The following is a 22,389-nucleotide window of genomic DNA, read 5'->3' as shown; positions in this document are numbered from 1 at the left end:
AGGGGAATAAAGAAGTTTCTACAGCCCTTGCCTTATCTTCACCCTGGGATCAGAGTGCTTATGCTCCCACCCTCCCCCAAAGCCAATATGTGTCTCCAGTAATCAGCCAGCCTTGGAATTCTGTTTTGTTCAATATTATTCCTTTCTCAGGCCTCATAGCACATTTTTTAACAGATTGTAGCATGCCGGAGACAGAGAAATAGCATGTATGTGAGAATAGGAAAGTGAGAAACAAACACTCTTGCTGCTGGTTCCCATCTCCAGTCTTTGCATTTGCTATTCCCTCTTACCCCAGATGGCGTGCCTGGCTCCTCCTTATCTGGCTAGGTCTCGGCTCAAAGGACACTTTCTCTAAGACAGCGGTTCTCAACCTGTGGGTCACGACCCCTTTGGGGGTCAAACGACCCTTTCACAGGGGTCGCCTAAGACCATCGGAAAACACATATATAATTACATATTGTTTTTGTGATTAATCACTATGCTTTAGTTATGTTCAATTTGTAACAATGAAATTGGGGGTCACCACAACATGAGGAGCTGTATTAAAGGGTCGCGACATTAGGAAGGTTGAGAACCACTGTTCTAAGAGCTTATCCTTGCCTCCCATCTAATGTCCCACCCTCTGTCACTTTATATCACACCACCCTATTTTACTTATGTCATTGCCTTATCACTTTCTACAAGTATTTTATTTTTGTCTACTTGTTTTTTGTTTATCTCTCCACACTCCCCCCCACACACACACTAGAATGTAAGTTCCATATAAATAGGGATTTTTCTCTGCCTTATCCACTGCTATTTCCACAGAACCTAGCACTTAATATGTATTAATTGAATAGGTAGGAATGTAGCAATTAAGAACTTTGAAAGCAAATATATGGTTATTATCAGGAGATGAAAAGGCAAACAGACAAATAGTTTGAAGAATGGAATAAAAATACCAGGTTTCCCATATTCATTTTCATAATGTTTTTATTTATTTATTTTTATTGATTTTGAGAGAGAAAGAGGGAAGGAGAAAGGGAGAGGAGAGAGAGAGAGAGAGAGAGAGAGAGAGAGAGAGAGAGAGAGAGATTTGTTGTTTCATGTATTCATGCATTCATTGGTTGCTTCTTGTATGTGCCCTGGCCAGAGATCAAATTCACCACCTTGGCATATTGGGATGATGAACTAACCAGCTGACCTATCTGGCCAGGGCCTCATAATAGTTTTAATTACAAGTTGAAAGTGTTGAGTCAAAGATCACATAAATTGAGTAGTTCTTCATTTCTTCTGATTCAGACTACACTGCTCCCTATTGAGTAGGTTAAGTCAGGGTCATGGAGACCAAGTACAACACTCTTCCTTGACAAGCTGGCATAACTGAGGCCACAGAGGATGCCCAATTCCAGATTTCCACTGGAAAGTGCCTAGCTTTGCTTTCTCCAGGGCAGGTGCCAGAGGAAACTAGCACAACAATTTAAAACAGTGGAAAGCCCAGCCTGAGGATCTTCATCCAGCCTTTATTACATTCTTGCCTGCTTCTGGTTCCCAAAGAGAGCACATTCCTCTTGGAAGCTCAGGGCCCCTGCAGCTCTTTCTGAGGTGAGAGATGGAGGGTGAGTGGGTGTGTCTTAGCTTTGACCTGCCCAGTTGTGACATCATATGACTGAGGGAACTTGTTTAGCCTCGCAGACACATGACACTCACTCCTCAGAAGTCCTTCGCCCAAATGAGAAGCATTAGCTTCTCAGAAGTTATCCTTTGTCTTGTTGGGGCAAGATCAGTGCCTAGTGTCAAGAGAGAGATATTAAAGATTAAAGAGCCTCCCCCAGGAAAGGGGATAGTTTTGCCTGAATCTCTTAAGTTGTTTTTCCCCCATACAAGTGCATTCATGTTGCTGGGCTCCCTGACTTACTCCCTGGCCGTTTGTAGTTATTATTCTCATGACTTTGTGGTCTTATTGATATCAGAATGTGTTTCAACAGCTGTAGGTGATGCTTCCATGCTCCACTGCTTTTTCTCTTACTTGCTAACGACTCTTCTGTTGGTTTCAGCCTTTAGCCAAACCCACCTCATCCACACCCCACTCCTTGTCCTGTCTTTTATTGATGCTGTGTTGACTTTGTGTGTCTCTGTTAGTTCAGTTTTCTGAGCACCTGCAGGGAATTAACCATCTCTGCTTGCTGCTGGGGATCACCCAGGCCTTTGATCTATTTGATTTCTATACTTTTGGAAATGTTGAAGGACTCTTTAGCTTCACCAAAATACATAAAAGGTGCTGTAGTTTCTGTAGCCTGACCTTCCAGTCTAGCTCTGCTTAGGGATCAGAAGATAGTAATGTAAATAACAGATGTAGATACCATTCATTAAATGTTTACTATGTATCAAATACTGTTATAGTCATTTAACATAACTATGTCATTTAATTCTTACTTATAGGCCTAAAGGCCATACACATGAACTAACCCCAATTATTTCTCTAACCTCATCTCTTATTCCTTCCCTCCTGGTTCTCTTAGCTCCAGCTATCCTGCTTCTCTGCTGTTCCTCTGACCCAATAGGCATGCTCCCTCCTTAAAGCCTTTGCAGTGGCTGTTCCCTCTGCCTGGAATGCTCTTCCCTCAGATGTCTGCCTAATCTTCAACTGTTTACTTAGGTGTCACCTTCTCCATGAAACTTACCTAGACTACTCTATATAAATGGTACCACCACTACCAACTCACACTCCCTCCCCAACTTGCTCTCTTCTATTTTTTCTTACTATCTATTATTTTAACTTACTATATAGCTTATTTATTTAGTTAATTATTTATCATCTGTCTTCGCCAGTATAAGGTAAGCTTCATGAGGGCAAGAAGCTTGTCTAGTTCCTAATGTATCCTAAGCACCTAAAAACAATATCTGGCACATGGTAGATGTCCCATAATTCCTGATGCATGAATGAAGTTTGCCCTTCAAAAACCCTGTCTCCCTCTCCCTTCCTTTTTCTCTAAAAATCAATAAGAACATATCCTTGGGTGAAGATTAAATATATAGAGAGAGATTAACAGGGAGTAAGGCAAGAGTTACTGTTTTAAATACTATGGCCAGGAGAGGCCTTACTGGTATGATGGTATTTGAGCAGAAACCTGAAGGAGGTAAAATAAGCAGGTATCTAGGGGCAAAGGGAATAGCAGGCACAATAGCCTGAGTCATGAGCATGTTTGACATATTCAAGGAACAGCAAGTCGGTGTGGCTGGAATGGTCTGAGAGAGGGGTGATTAGAAGGAGATGCAGTTAGGGCCGTGGTCGGCAAACTGCAGCTCGAGAGCCACATGCGGCTCTTTGGCCCCTTGAGTGTGGCTCTTCGTAAGCCTTAGGAGTACCCTAATTAAGTTAATAACAATGTACCTACCTATATAGTTTAAGTTTAAAAAATTTGGCTCTCAAAAGAAATTTCAATCATTGTACTGTTGATATTTGGCTCTGTTGACTAATGCGTTTGCCGACCACTGAGTTAGGGCAATAATAGGGGCCTTCATTGTGTAGAGTCTGAGAAGGAAGAAGTATCCTTCTTTATAAATGAGAAAAACTAGGGCTCAAAGAATTTTATCCATGCCACACAGCCAGGAAATAACAGAGACATTTTGAACTTTGTCTTAATTCCAAATTTCATTTTCTTAGCTGGTATGTGTGCTACACTAGAAAGCAATAACATGGGTTTCATAGCATACCCACTCTTCTACCAAGTTATATACTACCTACCTGGATTCAAACTGTGTCCTGCCTGTTCCTTATGCTGCTGCCTCACCACAGAGAATTACAATGAAAGAATCCCAGAATGTTAGACCCAAATAGAATCCTGAGGATTATTGAGACAAGAAGTTTACACATTTTTTTAATAGTTCTGAGTGGTCTTGCTTTTTTCAGACCCTTTGATGTCTTCCCACTGCTTATACTTTTGTTTGTTTTTCTAATTATTTAAATAGGTTGTACATGAATGTGACAAAATTTAAAAGGTCAAAGGGGTACACAATCTAACATACTTTAAAATAAATTTAACTTTGTCGAATTGACCCTGATTATTTACATGTGAAGCTTGACAGAGGAAGAAACTGAGGCATAAAGAGTTGGTGCCCAGTTGAAGGCCACCCAGCAATGGAGAAGCCAGCTACCTTGTCCAAACTCCAATGAGTAAGACCAGACTTTGTCTTTTAGGAGACTTGTGCATAAAAGAAATGGGGTGGGTTCATCCTTTGATGCCACTGGGGTATTTTTCATCTTTTCCTTTCTTTTTGTATGCTTGCCAGTCCCACTGAAAGATAAGGATCAGATCAGGGTTCAAAAAGCCTAACCACTGTGTCATTTCCCAGAATGGAGAACCACTATCATTTGGTTCACATTTTTATTAAAATAAGATGAGTGATTTACTCACATTATAGGCAAAAAGTCTTTTACCAGGAAAACCATATTTTCAAAAACAAAGCTGATGGCTTTAAGGAACAGTAACTGCTAACATCAGTTTCCTTTCCCATCCAGTCCCAAAACAGTCAGACACTCTTCTGTCTCTCGCTGCCTCTTTCTCTTACCCACACATGTACATATAATTATAGATATGGCACAGTATATATGCCCACAAAAGACAGAGCACAGCAGGAAAGACAACGGTGGATTCTTCTGGAGAGATGTGTTTATCTGCATCCAATCTTCTCTTCTGGTTCCTGCTGTTTTTGTTTCCTAAGTCTATTTTTTTAGTTGAGGGGTAGCCATAAATCCATCATCGTTGGTGGAAGTTAGTGGATTCTGACGAGAGAACAGGCTGTGGTCTTTATAAATACGCCTACATGCTGGCAACAGCCTTTCCCTACTCACACAATCATCGAGAACCAGGGAACTTTAGATTGGTTTTTTATTTTTAGTCCGTCTTGGTTCAACTCACCCTGAGTGAGTAACTCTGTTAGCCACTGCTTCTTTTTATATTTATTTAGAAAAGAAGGAAAATGCATTTTAAGTGAATCAAATGCATAATCTGTTCCACTTCTTATTTATTCTGTGGCTACTTTGGACAGTGGAAAGCCCAAAGAAATAATAACTTTTATTGGTTTTTGTTTTCTGTGGCTTGCTTTCTCAGACAAGTCCTCATCAGGCAGTTTTGCTGATAGCTTATAAAATTTCAGCCTGATTTTAAATTGGAAAGGAGAGAGTAGTTGGAAGTATTTTATGTATATTAAATACACTTTTCTCTTGCCAATCTGTGTCTAGTCCTGTTAAAATTGCAGATACAGGTTTATAGTGGCTTAAAATGTTTATTTTTATTATCCCTTCTCTATAGAGATTAGCAGAAAGTCACCTAAACTAGAAAGGGTCTATCAGTTTGGGGGGAACGAGGAAGCTAGGAGCCAGATTGACTACATCTGACCCTGGAGCCAGCCTAGAGGAATGATGGAGATGAAATAGCTGGTGGCGGGTTTAAATATTAACAGTGATACAAGTAATAGCAGTTGCAGCTAGCACTGCATTCTCATTTTGGAATTCACTATGCTAGGTGTTTACATCCATAAGAGAAATAAAAGCTGCTGAGTCTCAGGGCTCCCGGGAACAAAAAGGACATAGGGAGCCTGTGTAGTAGAAAGAGGCCTTGCCCTGGAATCAGAAGGCTTGATTTGATCATGGCTCTGCCATTTACCTGGTGATTTTGTCCCTTGCTGAGGCTCATTCTCCTTGTCTATAAAAAGAGAAATCATACCATTATCCTCTCCCTCCCCCTCAAGGTTCGTATGGGAATCAAAAGTGATCATGAATATGAAAATGGTTTGCATAATTATATAGTCTCTCTACCAATATGACTCATCAGCACTTTTAATGGTGAGATGATAGAGGATTGGCAGTGCATTAACTATCAAGAAAAATGGTGTGTGTTTGCCTCAGGCAGGAAGACTATTTATTCACTCATCAACGAAGAACAAAGGCAAGATAAAGTAGTCATGAGATAAGAAATAAGATTGCTTTAGCCACCCACTGGCTTGAGCTGGAGATCTCCGTGAATTGTGCCTTCTCTTATGCAGGTGCCATCCCACCTCTGTGCCTCAAATGGAGGAGGGTGATAACAAGAGCAGGTGCTGTTACTGAGTGCTTCCCCTGTGCCATATGCCAGCACTGTCAGTTTACTGTCTCTCTCTTTTTTAATCATCTCTTTAATCCTCTCAAGAACTCTTCATGGGGGGTAAGAGATCAACCAAAGGACTTGTATGCATGCATATGAGCATAACCAATGGACACAGACGGGGTGGGGGTGAGGGGTGAGGGCATGTGCTGGGGGTTAGGGGCGGCCGGGGAGAGGTCAATGGGGAAAAAGGAGACTTATGTAATACTTTAGGCAATAAAGAATTTAAATTTAAAAAAGCCCTCCCCCCCAAAAAAAAGAACTCTTCATGATTAGTATTAGTAATATCATTATTCCTATTAGTATTGCTGTTATTATTATTCACTCTTATTTCCAACTGGCTTGCTCAATGTCATATGACCAACTAGCTGAAGAACCAAGATTGGGATCCTGGTTGGCCGGTTCAGGAGCCTGCACTCTTAAGCATGTGTTATATAAGACCCATGCAGGGGTTAGGGGGTTTTAACTGTCCTCCACAGACCCCTAGAGTTTCAAAGCAGTGCCTCAGGCCTTCTCTCCCCTCCACCTCATTCTTTGCACCTTTAGCCTGGGTGAGGGCTATTGAGAAAATTGGGCAAAAAAGACTTCTTTAATCTATGTTGTTGAGGTTCCTTATAAGATTCCCATTGAGGGGAAAAGTATATCTGTTTAAAAATTTTTTTCAACCTTCACATGCCACAACTTCCTTATTTTACAGGTGAGAAAATGGAGGCCCAGAAAAATGTAATTAGTTCTGTGCAGAACTCAGACCACGTATTTTTCTTTATGTATTATGTCTTTGTGGTAGAACAGAATATTCACCCTAAAACAACATGAAAGCCCTCACTGTGGCCATAAAGATCCATATAAGGAAATTCAAAACACCATGAATTTCCTCTCTTTCAAAGGTTGTGAGGTATTCCAGATATACCACCATGAGAGGGCAGAATGTTTCCTCTTACCTTTAGTTACCATGAGGAGGGATGGAATTCATTTCCACCCTAGCTCTCATGCCTGTTGAACCGTTTCTTTTCAAGTAAGAGTGGGTCACAAGAGTTTTCCACAGCACCTGCTTCTTCCTGGATAAGAATTACATCTTGGCTCTGAGGTCTCTGTTTCAAAGGACACACCCTGTCCTCTTATTTCCAAATGAAAACGTGAAGCAACAACAACTGGTAGAGCTGGGCTAGTTGGTCTCTGGATTAGGATGAATGGTGGTACAAATGCTAGGCTTGAAATAACTTTCCTGATGGGCTGCTGGGCCCTTTGGGAGCTTATGGTGCCAAGATCCTGCTCCATATTTTGATGTCCAAAGCTGCCTGCCATTTCCTCAATAAATGGTCAGGAGACTATGCCTGTGCCAGAGTAACTAGCCCTGTTGCTACTGGCACTGGTGCCTCCTTTCATAATGCCATATGGCTGCCCACCCTAGGCCTATGCACGCCTGTTATATTTCATGTCATCAAAGCTGTCGAAGTGACACCCCGCCCCAGAACCAAGTCTTGCCTTGGTCCTCCAACTCTCAACAGCCCCATCATGATGAACAGAAGGCAGGGCAATACCCCAAGGGTCTCACACAGTCTGGGGGTTCTTATCTTATCAGACCTGGCCTCTAGTTCAATCCCACAGTAGTGAGTAGGGATGGCCATGGTAAGACTAAAAACCTGATCAGATTGCCATAATGTGCCATACACGATCACAGGTAGAATTGCTCACATTTCTTTTTTTTTTCTTTTTTTAATTTCTTGCATCTTTGTGTGTGTATGTATGTGTGTGTGTGTGTGTGTGTATTCTAATCTAATAGAAGACAAACATGCAAATTGACCATACCTTTGCTATGCCTTAAGCCACGCCCACCAGCCAATCAGAGCAACTATATGCAAATTAACCCAACCAAGATGGTGGCCGGCAGCCACGGAGCTGAAGCGAGCAGGAGGCTTGGTTGCTCCAGTGATGGAGGAAGCCAGGCTTCCCAGTCGCTCAATGCAGGAGCTGCCCCCTGGTGGTCAGTGCGCTCCCACAGGGGGAGCTCTGCTCAGCCACAAGCCAGGCTGACGGCTGCCAGCACAGCGGTGGTTGTAGGAGCCTCTCCTGCCTCCTCAGCAGCGCTAAGGATGTCTGACTGCAGCTTAGGCCTGCTCCCCACTGGCAAGTGGACATCCCCCAAGGGCTCCCGGGCTGCCAGAGTGATGTCTGACTGCCAGCTTAGGCCCAATTCCCCAGGGAGCGGGCCTAAACCAACAGGTGGTCATCCCCCAAGGGGTTCCAGACTGTGACAGGGCACAGGCTGGGCTGAGGGACCCCCCCCACCCCGAGTGCACAAATTTTTTTGCACCAGGCCTCTAGTATATATATATATTTCAGAGAGTAAGGGAGAGGGAGAGGGAGATAGAAACATCAATGATGAGAGAAAATCATTGATTGGCTGCCTCCTGCATACCCCACACTGGGGAATCAAGCCCCCAACCCAGGCATGTGTCCTTGACCAGAATCGAACCCGAGATCCTTCAGTCTGCAGGCTGACGCTCTATCCACTGCGTCAAACCAGCTAATGTTGCTCACATTTCTTTAAATCTTTGTGTAATATAAATAGTTCCTGGGGAGTTGCTTTTGTTCATTCTAAAAATTGCCATGAAAGTGTTACTATGTCTGATTTAATACTTTGCCTAGAACATATATACTGGTCAAAAAGAAATAGTCACTTGATGTTGGGCTTAGTCATAATAAAATATAAAACTAAAGAGTCTGGCTTTCTGCCCTTATTTGAACACACTAAACATGCTCTGGGGAGGAATGAGTTGGCAAAGGATAGTGTTAATAATGGCCCAAGTACTTTACCCCACAGGTGTCATTGGAAGCCATTGCTTCTCATTCCTTTTGTAAGATCATTTTCCTTTCAGTAAATTAATTATCATTTCCCTCCATTAAACATAAAACAACAGTGCTACCAAAGAAGATAAAATTGAAGAACACAGCCTGCTATTCTCTGGGGCTTTGCGTGACAGGAACATGGCCCTAGAATGTTAGATTCTTCCTGTGATTTGTGGTACCCAAGTGCTACATGGCGTACCACATGTCTTGCCCCTTCCTCTCTCTGCCCTCACTCGCCCTCACTCCCATCCCCATTCTTGCAGAGTAGCACTGAGGAGTATTTACTCAGCTGTGGGCTGGTACCAAAGGCTAAGTGCCCTGGGGATGGGAAGGAGTGGTATGGTCATGCCCTGAACTATCCATGTCCTTCCGAGCATCTCTTGGCAGAGCAGCCTGGCTGAGGGTGATTGTCATTTAAAATGAGCCCTGCATAAAAGAACATAAAAACAATTGCAGCTGAAAATTGGAGAGTCCACTCATGGGCTGTGGTATTCTCTGGCTTTTGTGGTCATTCCTATTGAGAACATGCAGCCAACCAACTAGAAGTTGTCCAGTCATCTGAGATTGCCCATGGCTTGGTAGCATTTCATTATCTCCAGTTCTTGTCCCAGCACTAGCTCACCCAGCCATCAATATGTAGACACTCATACAAATGAATTCAGACTAAACCCCATTTCATCCCTCATATTTTCCGAGCTAAAAACCCTTGATTTGGACTTTGGAGAAGGCTTTTTCTGATTAAGGGACAAAGATATGGCCCTAGTTCCTTCCACTCCTCCACTGATCTCCTTTAATGACACCGCTCTGACCCTGGAAAAGGCACCATTTCCCAGGAAGAGCGGGGGCATCTGAGTCTATAACCACACACCGTCTCAGTTCCTCTGAGCAAATGTTGTGGACACACATGGTGGTCTGTGAAGAGTTTGTAGAGATGACTAAGCTGCCCCCAGGAGCTTCAGAGGCAGGAATTTCCACAGCAAGAAGGCAAACCAGATGTAGAAAAGACAAGAGAACATCTTCATGCTTCATTTCCAAGAAAAGAAGGGATATATTGAGCATCAGTAATTTCTGACTAGATTTCCTAGCCAAAATAACCTCATCTATCACTGTCTAGGATTAAAGATGGCCAATTAAAGAATTTTTTGAATCGGAGGCTGCTTATCTTAAAAACTACAGTATTCATGCTAGAGTTGTAACACTGGTAAACTGAATTATTAGAAGGTAAACCCTAGGCTTCCTCTGATTTTCAAGGTAAAATCGGTGCTACATTTCTATGAAAATAAATATCCAAGCTGACTGAGTTGAGCACTTGATGTAAAGGTGTTAGGAGTCAGCAAAGCCCAGGAAAGCAGTACACCTGCAATGATTTATTGTTTCCTGAGATTATAGTACCTACCAAATAGGACACCTTCCATTTTCAGCACTTTACAACTCCTGGCATCTCCTCACGCCCCTCCCCCACTAAGACATGCCTCCTGTGCCCGGAGAGTCCCCATCTCTGTGTTCACACAGTGGCCAGAACTTTGTCCCTCTGGATTTTCATGAGTCACTCTGCAAAATGTTTTCTTTTTTTATGTTTGTATTGAATTTTTAGAGAGAGAGGAAGGAAGAGGGCTAGAGAGGTAGAAACGTTGATGAAACACCGATCAGCTGCTTCCCACACGCCCCCTACTGGGGATCAAGCCTGCAACATGCACCAACCTGGAATCAAATCAGCGACTTCTTGGTTCATGGGTTGACACTCAACCACTGAGCCACACCGGCAAGGCTACAAAGCGTGTTTTCATTCACTCATTCCTTCAACAGATATTTACTATGATGTGCCAGGCATTGTGCTAAGGGCTTTAGTTAAGTCCAAATATTTCTCAATTTCAGGACTTCAACTATTAATTGGTTAATAATTATAAAGTACTGTTACCATTTATTGAGCACTTTGCTAATTTTCCAGGAAAGTGTCATATATAAATGACCTCCTTTGATTTTTACAACAATCCTATTGGGTAGATACTGTGGTTATTCACATTTGTAAGATGAGGAAACCAAGGTTTAGAGAAGTTATATAACTTGTCCAAGTCATACCAGTGGTAAGTAGTGGAGCGAGGTCGTCTGGCTGCAAAGTCTGGGCTCTGCACTTGTACTACTACCCTGCGCAACTACTCTGCCCTGTTTAATGGGGCCACCTGGAAGGTATCTATATGTCTCACTTTGATATAAAGTCTATCACTCACTGGCCTGACCCCAGCCAGATCCCACCTACTAAAGGAGAATTCTCAAGACCTTTGCAGCTAGGCAGGCTTAGGTCTGAATCTCAGTCCTTCCTCCACTCACTAGCTGTTTCCTTGAGAAAGTAATTAACTTGAGTTAAGGAAACCCTAGTTTCTTTATTTCTAAAATAATAGCAAATACTATAGCAGAGGATGTATGATGGGCCATTCATGTGATGTAAGTACTTTACATGAACTCACAGCAACTGTGTGATGTTGATACTATCATTATCTCCATTTTATAGATGGGAAAACTGAGGCGTCAAGAGCTTAAAGATCAAGTCATTTGAAATCAGTGGCAAAGCTCAGATTGGGACCCAGACAGTCTAACTTTGAAGTCCATGGTCTTAGCCACAATACTACGCTGTGCTGCCTCTAGAGATGATAGATCATGGTGTAAAACCCTCTGGTCTAGAGCCAGGCACGGAGTTGATAGGACGATTATAAGGTTTAGAGGAAGAAAGTTTAACAGCTCTGACCACCCACAAAAAAGAGAAGCACCAATTTGTGGAGAGTGTTCTGATCTTGATCTTATACCAAGACTTCTTATGTCTTTGCCTTTGAACTTTCAGGGCTTGCTGGCTGAAGCTTTCCTAATTGTGGGGATTCCTTTAGAGCATGCATCTGTTGGTACACACCACCTACCTCCTGCACCTGCCGGGGTGCAGAGGCTGGGATGAGAAATGGCGGAGTGGCCACCAGCACAGGTGTACTCTTCCCTGCCCTCCCGTGGCCTCCGGCCCAGCACAAGCTGCTGTACTGGAGCTGCAGTCTTTCCTGTTGACAGTAATTAGAACCTTTCAGACTCAATTTCTTACATGGGAAAAATCCCAATTCGCTTGACTTGTCTCCTTGATCCAATTCACCTGAAGCTATTTAGTTTCTGCAGTTTGTTTGTAGGGGAAAGCAAGCTCATGAGCCTTCACACATTAGTGGTTGATAAGATCAAGGCCCTGAAAATGTTTGTTGGGTAAACTTTGGAGCCAGCCGCCTGCGTTTGAATTCCAGTTCTGCCTCTTAAGCATGCACCGTCTGAGTTTGTGTCTGTGCAATGGGGATAACAATAGTGAAGATTAGATGAGCTAAGGCATGTAAAACCCTTGGCAGGACAGTGCCTCGCCCTCAGCAAGTGCTCAATGAATATGAGCTGTTAGTATTATGAATATTAAGCCCATCCAGCCCTCGGTCATCCTTCTTTCCCTCCCAGCCTGGACTCTTGCTCTGGAAAGCTAGTTCCCCTCTCTGTTCCCCAGGCTCTGGACTCTTCTCTCCTCACTCATCGGAGTATTTCATTTCTCTACGCCTCCAGAACATATCTGTGAAATGGGACTGAGAATAATGGAGTCTACTTCATGAGGTTGTTGTGAAGGTTAAGTGAGCTAATTCAAGGCCTGAGCAAAGACATCAGTGACTATTCAGTCTCATTACTGTTAATCCTATAGCACAAAGGGCTGCCTGCAAAGGCCTTTGAGATCTTGGAGAGTTCTAAGAGCCGGGGGCCCAAAGTAGACAGGGGCATTTAGGATTAACTAATGCCTGAGTGTGAGCCTTGGGAGCTAGGGAGACTGCTCGCTTGCTCATTTCTGTAACATAGTGCCTGGACCCCAGGAGGCACATGGTAATATCAAATTAGTGAATATTCTAAAACTGGTTTGGCTTAGGCAACCTGACAGAATTTTCAAGGCAAAACACTCCTAGGTGTTTAAGCATTCAAACTTGGCAAGAAACATCTTTCTCCTCTCCTCTCCTATCTTTGCCTCCAGGATTTAAAAACAAAACCAAAATAACTCTGATTGTTTGGAGTTACTATGTTCTAGACATCCTGCTAAGCACTCTGTAGACATCTTTTTTCATCTTGACTTCAGCCCTGAAAGGTAGGTATCATCATTTTCATTTTACAGGTGGGAAACTAATATTTAGAGAGGTTGAGCAATTTCCCCAAGGTTGCATACCTGGTAAATTGCAAAGCCAAGATTTGACCCTAGCCTCTGGGACGGGAAGGGGACAGCTCCCATTTGCTCATCAGTATTCTGATTTTGGAACGAATACCATTCACTATTTTCCACTTACCATTCTCCCAAATACCCACCATACAACCCAGGAGTGTCTCCAAGTGACAGATGCCTCTCCATGGAAGACATCTAAACTTGACATTATTTAACCACCACCTGATAGACATAGAGCCTCCCACAATTAAAGTGGTGAAAGCTGTTTGTTTGCCTGAGTTTCATTTATCTCTTTATCTGACTATCTTCCTTACTTCACATTTGGGAGTCAAGTTCCAGAAGTGACTGACAAGATGTATTCTGATTTTCTGACGTGTTTAGTATTCCCGCAAGACAGTACATTAGAGAAGTGCAAAGTTGACTTTGGGAAGCAAGTACTGGAAACCAGGAGGCTGACATCAATCCCCAGCATTTTCTTTCTCTCTCTCTCTCTCTCTCTCTCTCTCTCTCTCTCTCTCTCTCTCATCTCTCATTTCCCTTCACCATGTTTATCTTCCCACGGATATTTTGTAGGTAATTATGGGGATAAATGTGAATTTCTGTGTGAGACACTTTTACCCCCACCTCCAAGAAAGGTATCAGGTATATCTACCAAAGTTTACTCTAGAAAAGCACTGATAATTCAAAGATAGAACTCTCTTTTATTTACTTCCTGCCCCCATACTTCTCTCTATACCATATATAGGGAGTTCTGGAGTGAGATTAAAGTGGGAGCACATTAGATTCAGTGGCTTTTCTCCCTTCCCTTTGCCTTTCCTGTCCCTCACCCCAAATCTATGAGATCATGAGTGGTTATTACTCCTTCCCTTGACAAAACCCCCTCTCAGGCTGTGCCCGAGGTCAGGCAAGTGAGGAGAGGAAAGTACACACCCTATTGTGGCCAAGATGAAGGCCACAAAAGCCATCTTGATCCTTTGACCTACATTGACGCTGATTCTGTTCCTTGGTGTCCCTGACTTTGGCAGTGTGGTTTGGTTAACTCTGTGCCCCCGTTTTGAATTGAGCTTTAATGAAAAAGTAGTAGGAACTCAGGCCTGCCCCTGGGGATTTGGGGTTTTTGTCTTGGAAAAGCATCAACCGAACTAGCAGGGGCAGGAGAGCTGAATTCCTGTGGCTTAGACTAACTTAGGTCCAAAGAAACCAAGTGCCTATGATCATCTTCATTCCCCAAATGTGGCCGTGCCCTTTGGATTCCCTTCTCTCACTCATGCTCCCAGTTAGGATGGCTTCCAGGTTGCTTACTCTTGCTTTACCATCAGCATGTCTTTCCATATTTGAAATGCTTTAGCTTGTGGAACACTTGTGGATTGCTGCTGCCTGGCTGATCTAGAACCTTTCGGATTAGTACACACAGTACCAAAACAACTTTTAAGCATCAGGGTCTTTCCTCTCCCTTGGAGTCCTATGTACCTCCCTGAGGTTTACCTCTGTGAGTCTTCTGCTGTGCCACCGAAGACTGGCTCATCTCTCCCACCGCACTGCTTCTGTGTATCAGGAATCATTTGTTTGCCTTGACTGTATACCTTGGACAGCTAACTTGGCTTACTGTAATATGACCAGATTTGTGTGCAGACATCAAAAAGAAGCCAGTCTGTGTAATACTGGATGACAGAGTAATAAGGTCTGTGGGTTGCTATGCTGTACTCTTCTCCTCCGTACGTTGCAAGACTGAGTGTGCCTTAGTCCTGCTTCCAGATGTTCTGTCGATGGTCGTTAGGCATGTTGTAGTGAATGTTACCATGCCAGAGAATTTCGGCAGATTTAACCAGCTTTTAAATGACTCATTCTTGCAAATTGTTATACACAAGGAAAGCCAAACTAAGAAGGCTGATAAAAGTATCCCTCTTGTTCCTTCTTTTCCATCCCATTTTTCAAACCAGTGAAGCTCCTTTGGCTAAAATAGCTGGGTTATAGCTGGGTGCCTCCCACCCAGGAAACACTTTGTATAAATATGGACCTTAAAATCTCACCCCTGGAGGTCAGTGACTAGCACACCCTTAACTCTTACTTTTAAAAAGAGCAGCTCTACTGCCCTGGCCAGTATGCTCAGTGGTTAGAGCATTGGTCCACACACTGAAGGATCATGGGTTTGATTCCCAGTCAAGGGCACGTACCTAGGTTGCAGGTTTCATCCCCAGCCCTGGTCGGATTGTGTGCTGGAAGCAACTAATCAATGTGTCTTTCTCACACCTCTCTCTCTCTCTCTCTCTCTACCGTCCCCCTCCACTCTCTCTAAAAACCAATGGGAAAATATCTTCGGATGAGGATTAGGAAAAAATAAAAAAAGCAGCTCTACTGAAACTAGGTCTGAAACCTATGAAATGACCAAAAAGAAAGCAGCAAGTTCACATGCAGAGACCTAATGTATTTCTCTCCATTTCCACTTCAGATCTGCTGACCATGAAAGAGTATCACTGTTTGCTGCAGTTACTGTGCCCCGATTTCCCGATTTCCCGCTGGAGCTTACTCAGAAAGCAGCCAGGTATGTCTTCTGGGCTCCTGAAGCCAACTCAGCCCTGGGGGGGGGGGGGTAGAGCTTCTTAGAGAAACCTGAAATGTATACAAACAAACAAACAAACAAACCATCAGGAAAGAAACTGGCGTTTGGAGAGAGGTTTATTTGGGAATTGACCAAAAACATAATACTTACTTTCTGTGTTTCCAAACGGAAGCCAAATGATCCTTTGTGGTTTCTGTGGGGAGCCTTTGGGTCTGCAGATAGAGTTGGAGGGTGGTGAGATGAAGAGGCAAACACACTCACACACACACACACACACACACAGAGGTAAGAGTGGCAGCAGTTTGTGAGGAAAGGAGATGAGGTTGGAGACTGGATAAAGCTCACTAAAGGGAAGGATGAATTGTATTAGTAATGCTAAAAAAAAAAAAAAAAGGTTTTCAAGATTATTCCAGAATAGTTAGAACCTCCTGATTTTTGTGTTTGGTTTCAGTCATTCACATTTTTTAAACAAATTCAGTTAACTTATAACATAAAACCTGAGCTAAGGTAGCAAATGGAAGTATAGCAGAAAATCTTGTTTTCTGAAAGGAGTCATAATGGAATTTTTAGGAAAATACTCTGTCCAGACACACCTCATTTTATTGCTCTTTGCAAATACTGTGTTTTTTACAGATTGAAGGTTTATGGCTACCTGGGTTGAGCAACTCTATTGGCACCATTTTTCCAACATTTGTTCACATTGTATCTCTGTGTCACATTTTGGTAATTCTCACAGTATTTCAAACTTTTTCATTATCATTACATTTGTTATGGTGATCTGTGACCAGTCATCTTGAATGGTACTATTGTTCGACCGCCAAAGGGGTCGCGACCCACAGGTTGAGAACCGCTGTTCTAGACACTCCACAGGTGGCTCCTGAGTGAACGAACATAGGAATGAAGATTCCTTGTCTGGCAGTTTACATGGTTCCTACAGCCCATGGTTCTAAGGAACTCCAAGGACAAGGTCAGAAACTATATCCTATATTCATTTGTTCACTCATTGATATATTCATCAAATATTTCTTTTTTAACAGTGTTTTGGGATACCATATAATTCACCCATTTAAAGTACTAAATTCAATGGCTTTTAGTATATTCACAAAATATATTCACATTTATCACCACGGGCTGTTTTGAAACATTTTAATGCCAAAAAGAAATCCTGCACCTTTTAGCCATTACTCCCCAAGCCCCTTCTCCTCCCCAGCCGGAGGCAACCACGGATCTACTGTCTGTCTCTATAAATTTGCCTATTCTGGACATTTAAAATAAATGAACTCATATATCATATGGTCCTTAGTGACTGATTTCTTTCACTGAGCATGTTTCTGGGGTTCATCCATGTTGTAGCGTGTGTCAGTACTCCATGAAACATTTCTTGAGTGCCAGTTTTGTGCCGGGAGCTGTTCTGCACACTGGAAATAATGTAGTCATGAGTAAGTTATAGTTGCTGCTGCTCAAGGAGCTTGACGTTGGTTTAGAAGAGGATCACCTGGGTACCAGTTCCTGCCTGCCCCACTTTGTGACAGACCACCTTGGTTTCTGTCCCTCCAGGGCAGCCACTGCCTTCCTTTCCCACTCCAAAAAGGTAGGTGGCGAGTTTAGGAGGGCGAGCCCTCAGTGTGATTTTCAGTCCCAGCAGCCACAGCTTTGCATTTGCCCAGCCATCTCCCAGATCCTTCCGAACAATCTGATACATGTAAGCACTGCAAGAGTAGAATAGAAGAAACAGAATCCTCTGACTCCACAGATTCTTACAATCAGTGATACCAAGGGCTTCTGGAGTGATATTTCCCGATTATCCCCTTCCCACCAGGAAGCCTACGGTTTGGTAGTAACTTTAGACCTTTCAGTTTGACGAGGCAGCATTGTTGCCAATCCATGCCAATAGCAGTGTGAGGGAATTATGGGAATTCAAGTGTAAACAACAGAAGGGCCTACGGCAGTGATGGCAAACCTTTTGAGCTCGGCGTGTCAGCATTTTGAAAAACCCTAACTTAACTCTGGTGCCGTGTCACATATAGAAATTTTTTAATATTTGCAACCATAGTAAAACAAAGACTTATATTTTTGATATTTATTTTATATATTTAAATGCCATTTAACAAAGAAAAATCAACCAAAAAAATGAGTTCGCGTGTCATCTCTGACACGCGTGTCATAGGTTCGCCATCACTGGCCTAGGGTAATGCTCAGGATACTGATTGCAAAATTAGAGTTGAATTCAGAACGAGAGAGAAGTTTGTTTTCTCCCTGTGTATGAGCATCAGGCTTCTGTGTCAGCCCTGCCTCCCAGGGCCATTCTTTCCCCAATGCCACTCCAGCTGGTGTGTGTGTAGAAAAATGGTATATATCCCAGAAAGCGCACTGGTTGTGTAAGCTATTCTCATTTTGTCCAGGATCCCAACTTCACACACAAGCCCAGCCTGCTGACCAGCATGGCATATGGGGGGTTGGGCCTTCAAGGCAGTTACCATGGCCAGAAGAGGCGCTGCCCTGCCCCGTCTCACTGCTGGGCTCACTTCACTCGGGCCGCAGAAGGAGGCTCCAGTCTGTGATGATGTGTGTGTGAAAGAATGTAATCCACAGGCAGCTGTACACCAGAGCCTGTCAGGGCCCTGGCGTCCCCACATGCGCCTGACTTATGTGCTGTGAGCACCGTGGCCAGGCCCTGGGGCTGCAGGTTTGAGCTGGAAACACAGGAAGGGAAAGAAGGAACAGACTCATGGCCATGCCCAGCCAGAGAGCCTCTCCACCTCAGACACTCCTGCAGCAGCAGGAGGCGCTAAGTAATTTTATTCTCAAATGGTCACCTAGCATCTCTGTCTCCATCCCTCGTGGACTAGGGGGCTTTCCTGATGGTTCAGACCATGCAATTAGAGCCAGACTTCTTTGTTGTTGTTATTATCTTTTTTATTGAGGTATAATTGGCATGTGACATTATATTAGTTTCAGGTATACAGTATCCTGATTGGATATTTGTATATATTGCGAAGTGATCACCACAGTAGGTCTAGTTAAGATCTGTCACCACACATAGTTACAAAATTGTTTTTTCTTATGGTGAGAACTTTTAAGATCTACTCACTTAGCAACTTTCAAATAGGCAATACCATATTATTAACTACTAGAGGCCTGGTGCACAAATTTGTGCACCAGTGGGTTTCCTCGGCCTGGCTTGCGGGATTGGGCGGAAACCTGCTCTCTGACATCCCCCGAGGGGTCCCAGATTGTGAGAGGGACCCCACCAGTGCATGATCGGGCCAGGGAGGGACTGCGGGAGGGCTCCAGGGCGTGTCCAGCCCTGTTCGCTCAGTCCTGATCTGCTGGATCCCAGCAGCAAGCTAACCTACTGGTCGGAGCGTCTGCCCCCTGGTAGTCAGTGCACATCATAGCCACTGGTCGACACGTCGACTGTCTGCCCCCTAGTGGTCAGTGCATGTCATAGCGAGCGGTTGAGCAGCCTTAGCATATCATTAGCATATTATGCTTTGATTGGTTGACCGTTCAACCGGACACTTAGCATATTAAGCATTTATTATATAGAATAGTCCATGCTGTACATCACATCTGGCAAGCGGGTGGCAGTGGTGGGAGCCTCTCCCGCCTCCATGGCAGTCAGACATCCCCCGAAGGCTCCTGGACTGCAAGAGGGCACAGGCCGGGCTGAAGTACACCCCCACCCAGTGCACAAATTTTATGCACCAGGCCTCTAGTTACAAATAATGCTGCAGTGGACATAGCAATGCATATCTTTTCTAGTTCGTGTTTGTGTGTTTTTTGTGGGTTTTTAATATATTTTTATTGATTTCAGAGAGGAAGGGAGAGATAGAAACATCAGTGATGAGAGGGAATCATTGATTGGCTGCCTCCTGCATGTTGGACTGAGCCCGCAGCCCAGGCATGTGCCCTTGACTGGAATTGAACATGGGATCCTTCGGTCCACAGGCTGATGCTCTATTCACTGAGCTAAACCGGCCAGGGCTCGATTTTGTGTTTTTGTTTTCTTCAGATAATTACCCAGAAGTGGAATTGCTGGATCATATGATAGTTCTAGTTTTCATTTTTTGAGGAACCACCATATTGTTTTCCATAGTGGCTGTAGGAACTAAACTTCTTGTGTTCAAATCCTGGTTCATCTGTGTCCTTGGAAAGTTCTTTAATTTCTCTGAGCCTCAGTTTCCTCATTTGTAAATTTGGAATAATAATAATAAGAGCTTTAATCGTTAAAGGAGTATGTAATATGCTTAAAATAATGCCTGGCACAGAATAAACTTTCAGCCTTGACCTACAAGAGCACCAGCATCACAGGCTAGAAAGACCCATGTGTAGCACTACCTGTGCCTATTAACTGGATGGCATGAGGCTCTATCTGAACTTCTCTAAGCCCTGTTTTCATATCTATAAAATGGGGATGATAATAGTATGTAAGCCATAGGGTGGTTGTGAGATTTCAAAAACTATATATATAAATTATTTAGCATGATATAGACATTCTATAAATAAGTTTCTTGCTGTTAAAATAATGTTGGCATTATTATTATGACAAGACTTTTAAAAAATAATGAGAGCCCTAGCCAGTTTGGCTCAGTGGATAGAGTGTTGGCCTGTGGACTGAAGGGTCCTGGACTCAATTCCAGTCAAGGGCATATACCTCAGGTGCAGGCTGCCGGCCCTGGTCAGGGGCGTGTGGAAGGCAACCAATCGATTGGTTTCAGGCTCCTCCCCACCCAGGCCCTGGCTTGGGCTCGTGCAGTAGGCAACCAATCGATGTGTTTCTCTCACATCGATATTTCTCTCTGTCTTTCCCTCTCTTCTGCTCTCTTAAAATATGTATATATATAGCATCTGTGTCTTACTAGTAGAGTTGTTTGTAGGATTTAAGAGATCATGCATGTAAAATATATCATGTAGCCCTCAAAATAGATTACCTATTTTTAAAAAATCATAATTAGTGAATGGGGAATGTGTGTGTGTTTTTTATATATTTTATTGATTTTTTACAGAGAAGAAGGGAGAGGGATAGAGAGAGATCGATCAGCTGCCTCCTGCACGCCCCCCACTGGGGATGTGCCCGCAACCAAGGTACATGCGGAATCGAACCCGGAACCCTTAAGTCCGCAGGCTGACGCTCTATCCACTGAGCCAAACCAGTTCGGCAGGGAATGTGTTTAATTCCTGTAATTTATTTTTCAAATGTTTACTGAACATCTGCTATCTGCCAGCCGCATGCCATGCACCGAGGACACAGCTTTATGCTCCTTTTGTGTCTTTCTTTATGCCTCTTCCCTGCAATACCTTTCTGCATAGTTCTCCTCCCTAGATCTGACTTTCCATCTAACAATATCTCTGCTGCCCCAAAAAGTCTTTTTCCAAAACAGGCCAGCCTTTCCTTCCCCATTCCTCCATCGCCCAATGCCTGTCATGTGCCAGTCAGTGTGCTTGTGGAGGGGCTATGACAGTGAGAAAAACAAATGTTGTTCCAGCCCTCAAGGAACTTACAGCTGACAGCGCAGCAGACATTCAATGAATAGGAACATAGAAACAGGGGACCCAGCCTGACCTGGGAACCATGAAAGGCTTTTCCATGGAGGAAGACATGTTGAATTTGGGGCTTTAAGGATTAGTAATAGGTGAACATGCCCTCTCAGCTATCAAGACTTACTATAAGGCCATGATAATTAAGATAGTGTATCACCAGAGTAAGGATATACCAATGGATCACCGTAGACAGCCAGCCTGACCCCTGAATTTATAATAACTTAATCTATAAAAGGGCAGCATTTCAGAGCAGTGGGGAAAGGGCTGACTCAAGGAGCAGTGGTGGGGTCATGGTTTTTCCACAAAGGACAAAACAGATCCCTACTTCATATATATTCAGAAGTCAGTTTCACATGGATTACAGACCTAGTGTGAAATACAAAACTCTAAAGCTCTTTAAAAGAGAATAGAGGAAAATATTTTTATGGTTACCAGGTAGTTAAAGAATTCTTCAACAAAAAGTTAGACACAAAAAGCCCCAAGCCTAATGGACAACATTGATAAACTTGACCACAAACAAAATTGCATTCTTTTCCTCAGTCATTGTTCATTGAGAGTGCCTGTGATGTGCCAGGCACACTTCCAGGGGCTAAGGACAGAGCAGTGGACAAAACAAAGTACTTGCCCTCATGGAGCTGGCATTCAAAGAGAGGAGAAGTGCCGGGAAGCAAGAATTCCCTGGCAGCAAACAGAAGCCTGGCCACGGCAGTGCAAGTGCCACACCCTAACCACTGAACTATCAAGGAACCTTGCGCTGTTGGTAATCGCTGCCATGGAACAGGCTGCATGCCCCCTGCAGTAGAAAGGACAGAGTGTGGTACCTCAGAGAGTGGGATTCTGTACAGCAGCTAAATTGAATACAGGGACACATATAGGCATTAAAAAAATCTCAAAACATCACGTTACCAACTGATAACACAGAATCTGAAAACAAGCAAAAAACCCAACACCTACCTAAGGTTTTAAGAATATAGGCAGTTGTGTGAATTACTACAGTATAAAAACATGGAGAGGGAGGGGTGCTTAGCCACCACGGTTCAGTGACCATGTTTCAGAGGTGATCTCTGAGGAAGAGGGTAGAGGAATGGAATGAGCGAGGG

General features: G+C 43.5%; 1 protein-coding gene across 1 annotated transcript in view; it reads left to right on the top strand.

Annotated features, from left to right (window-relative positions):
- The window catches only part of CUNH11orf49 (chromosome unknown C11orf49 homolog), a 142,311-nt gene that overhangs the window by 105,035 nt on the left and 14,887 nt on the right, over positions 1–22,389 (top strand). Inside the window, 2 exon segments of the mRNA XM_006091979.3 lie at positions 15,635–15,687; positions 15,690–15,727. Of these exon segments, the coding sequence (XP_006092041.1) occupies positions 15,635–15,687; positions 15,690–15,727 (91 nt within the window).

Source organism: Myotis lucifugus, unplaced genomic scaffold (genome assembly GCF_000147115.1).
Source record: "Myotis lucifugus unplaced genomic scaffold, Myoluc2.0 scaffold_97, whole genome shotgun sequence".
NCBI classification, from domain to species: domain Eukaryota; kingdom Metazoa; phylum Chordata; class Mammalia; order Chiroptera; family Vespertilionidae; genus Myotis; species Myotis lucifugus.
This window is presented reverse-complemented; position numbering and strand designations above follow the sequence as displayed.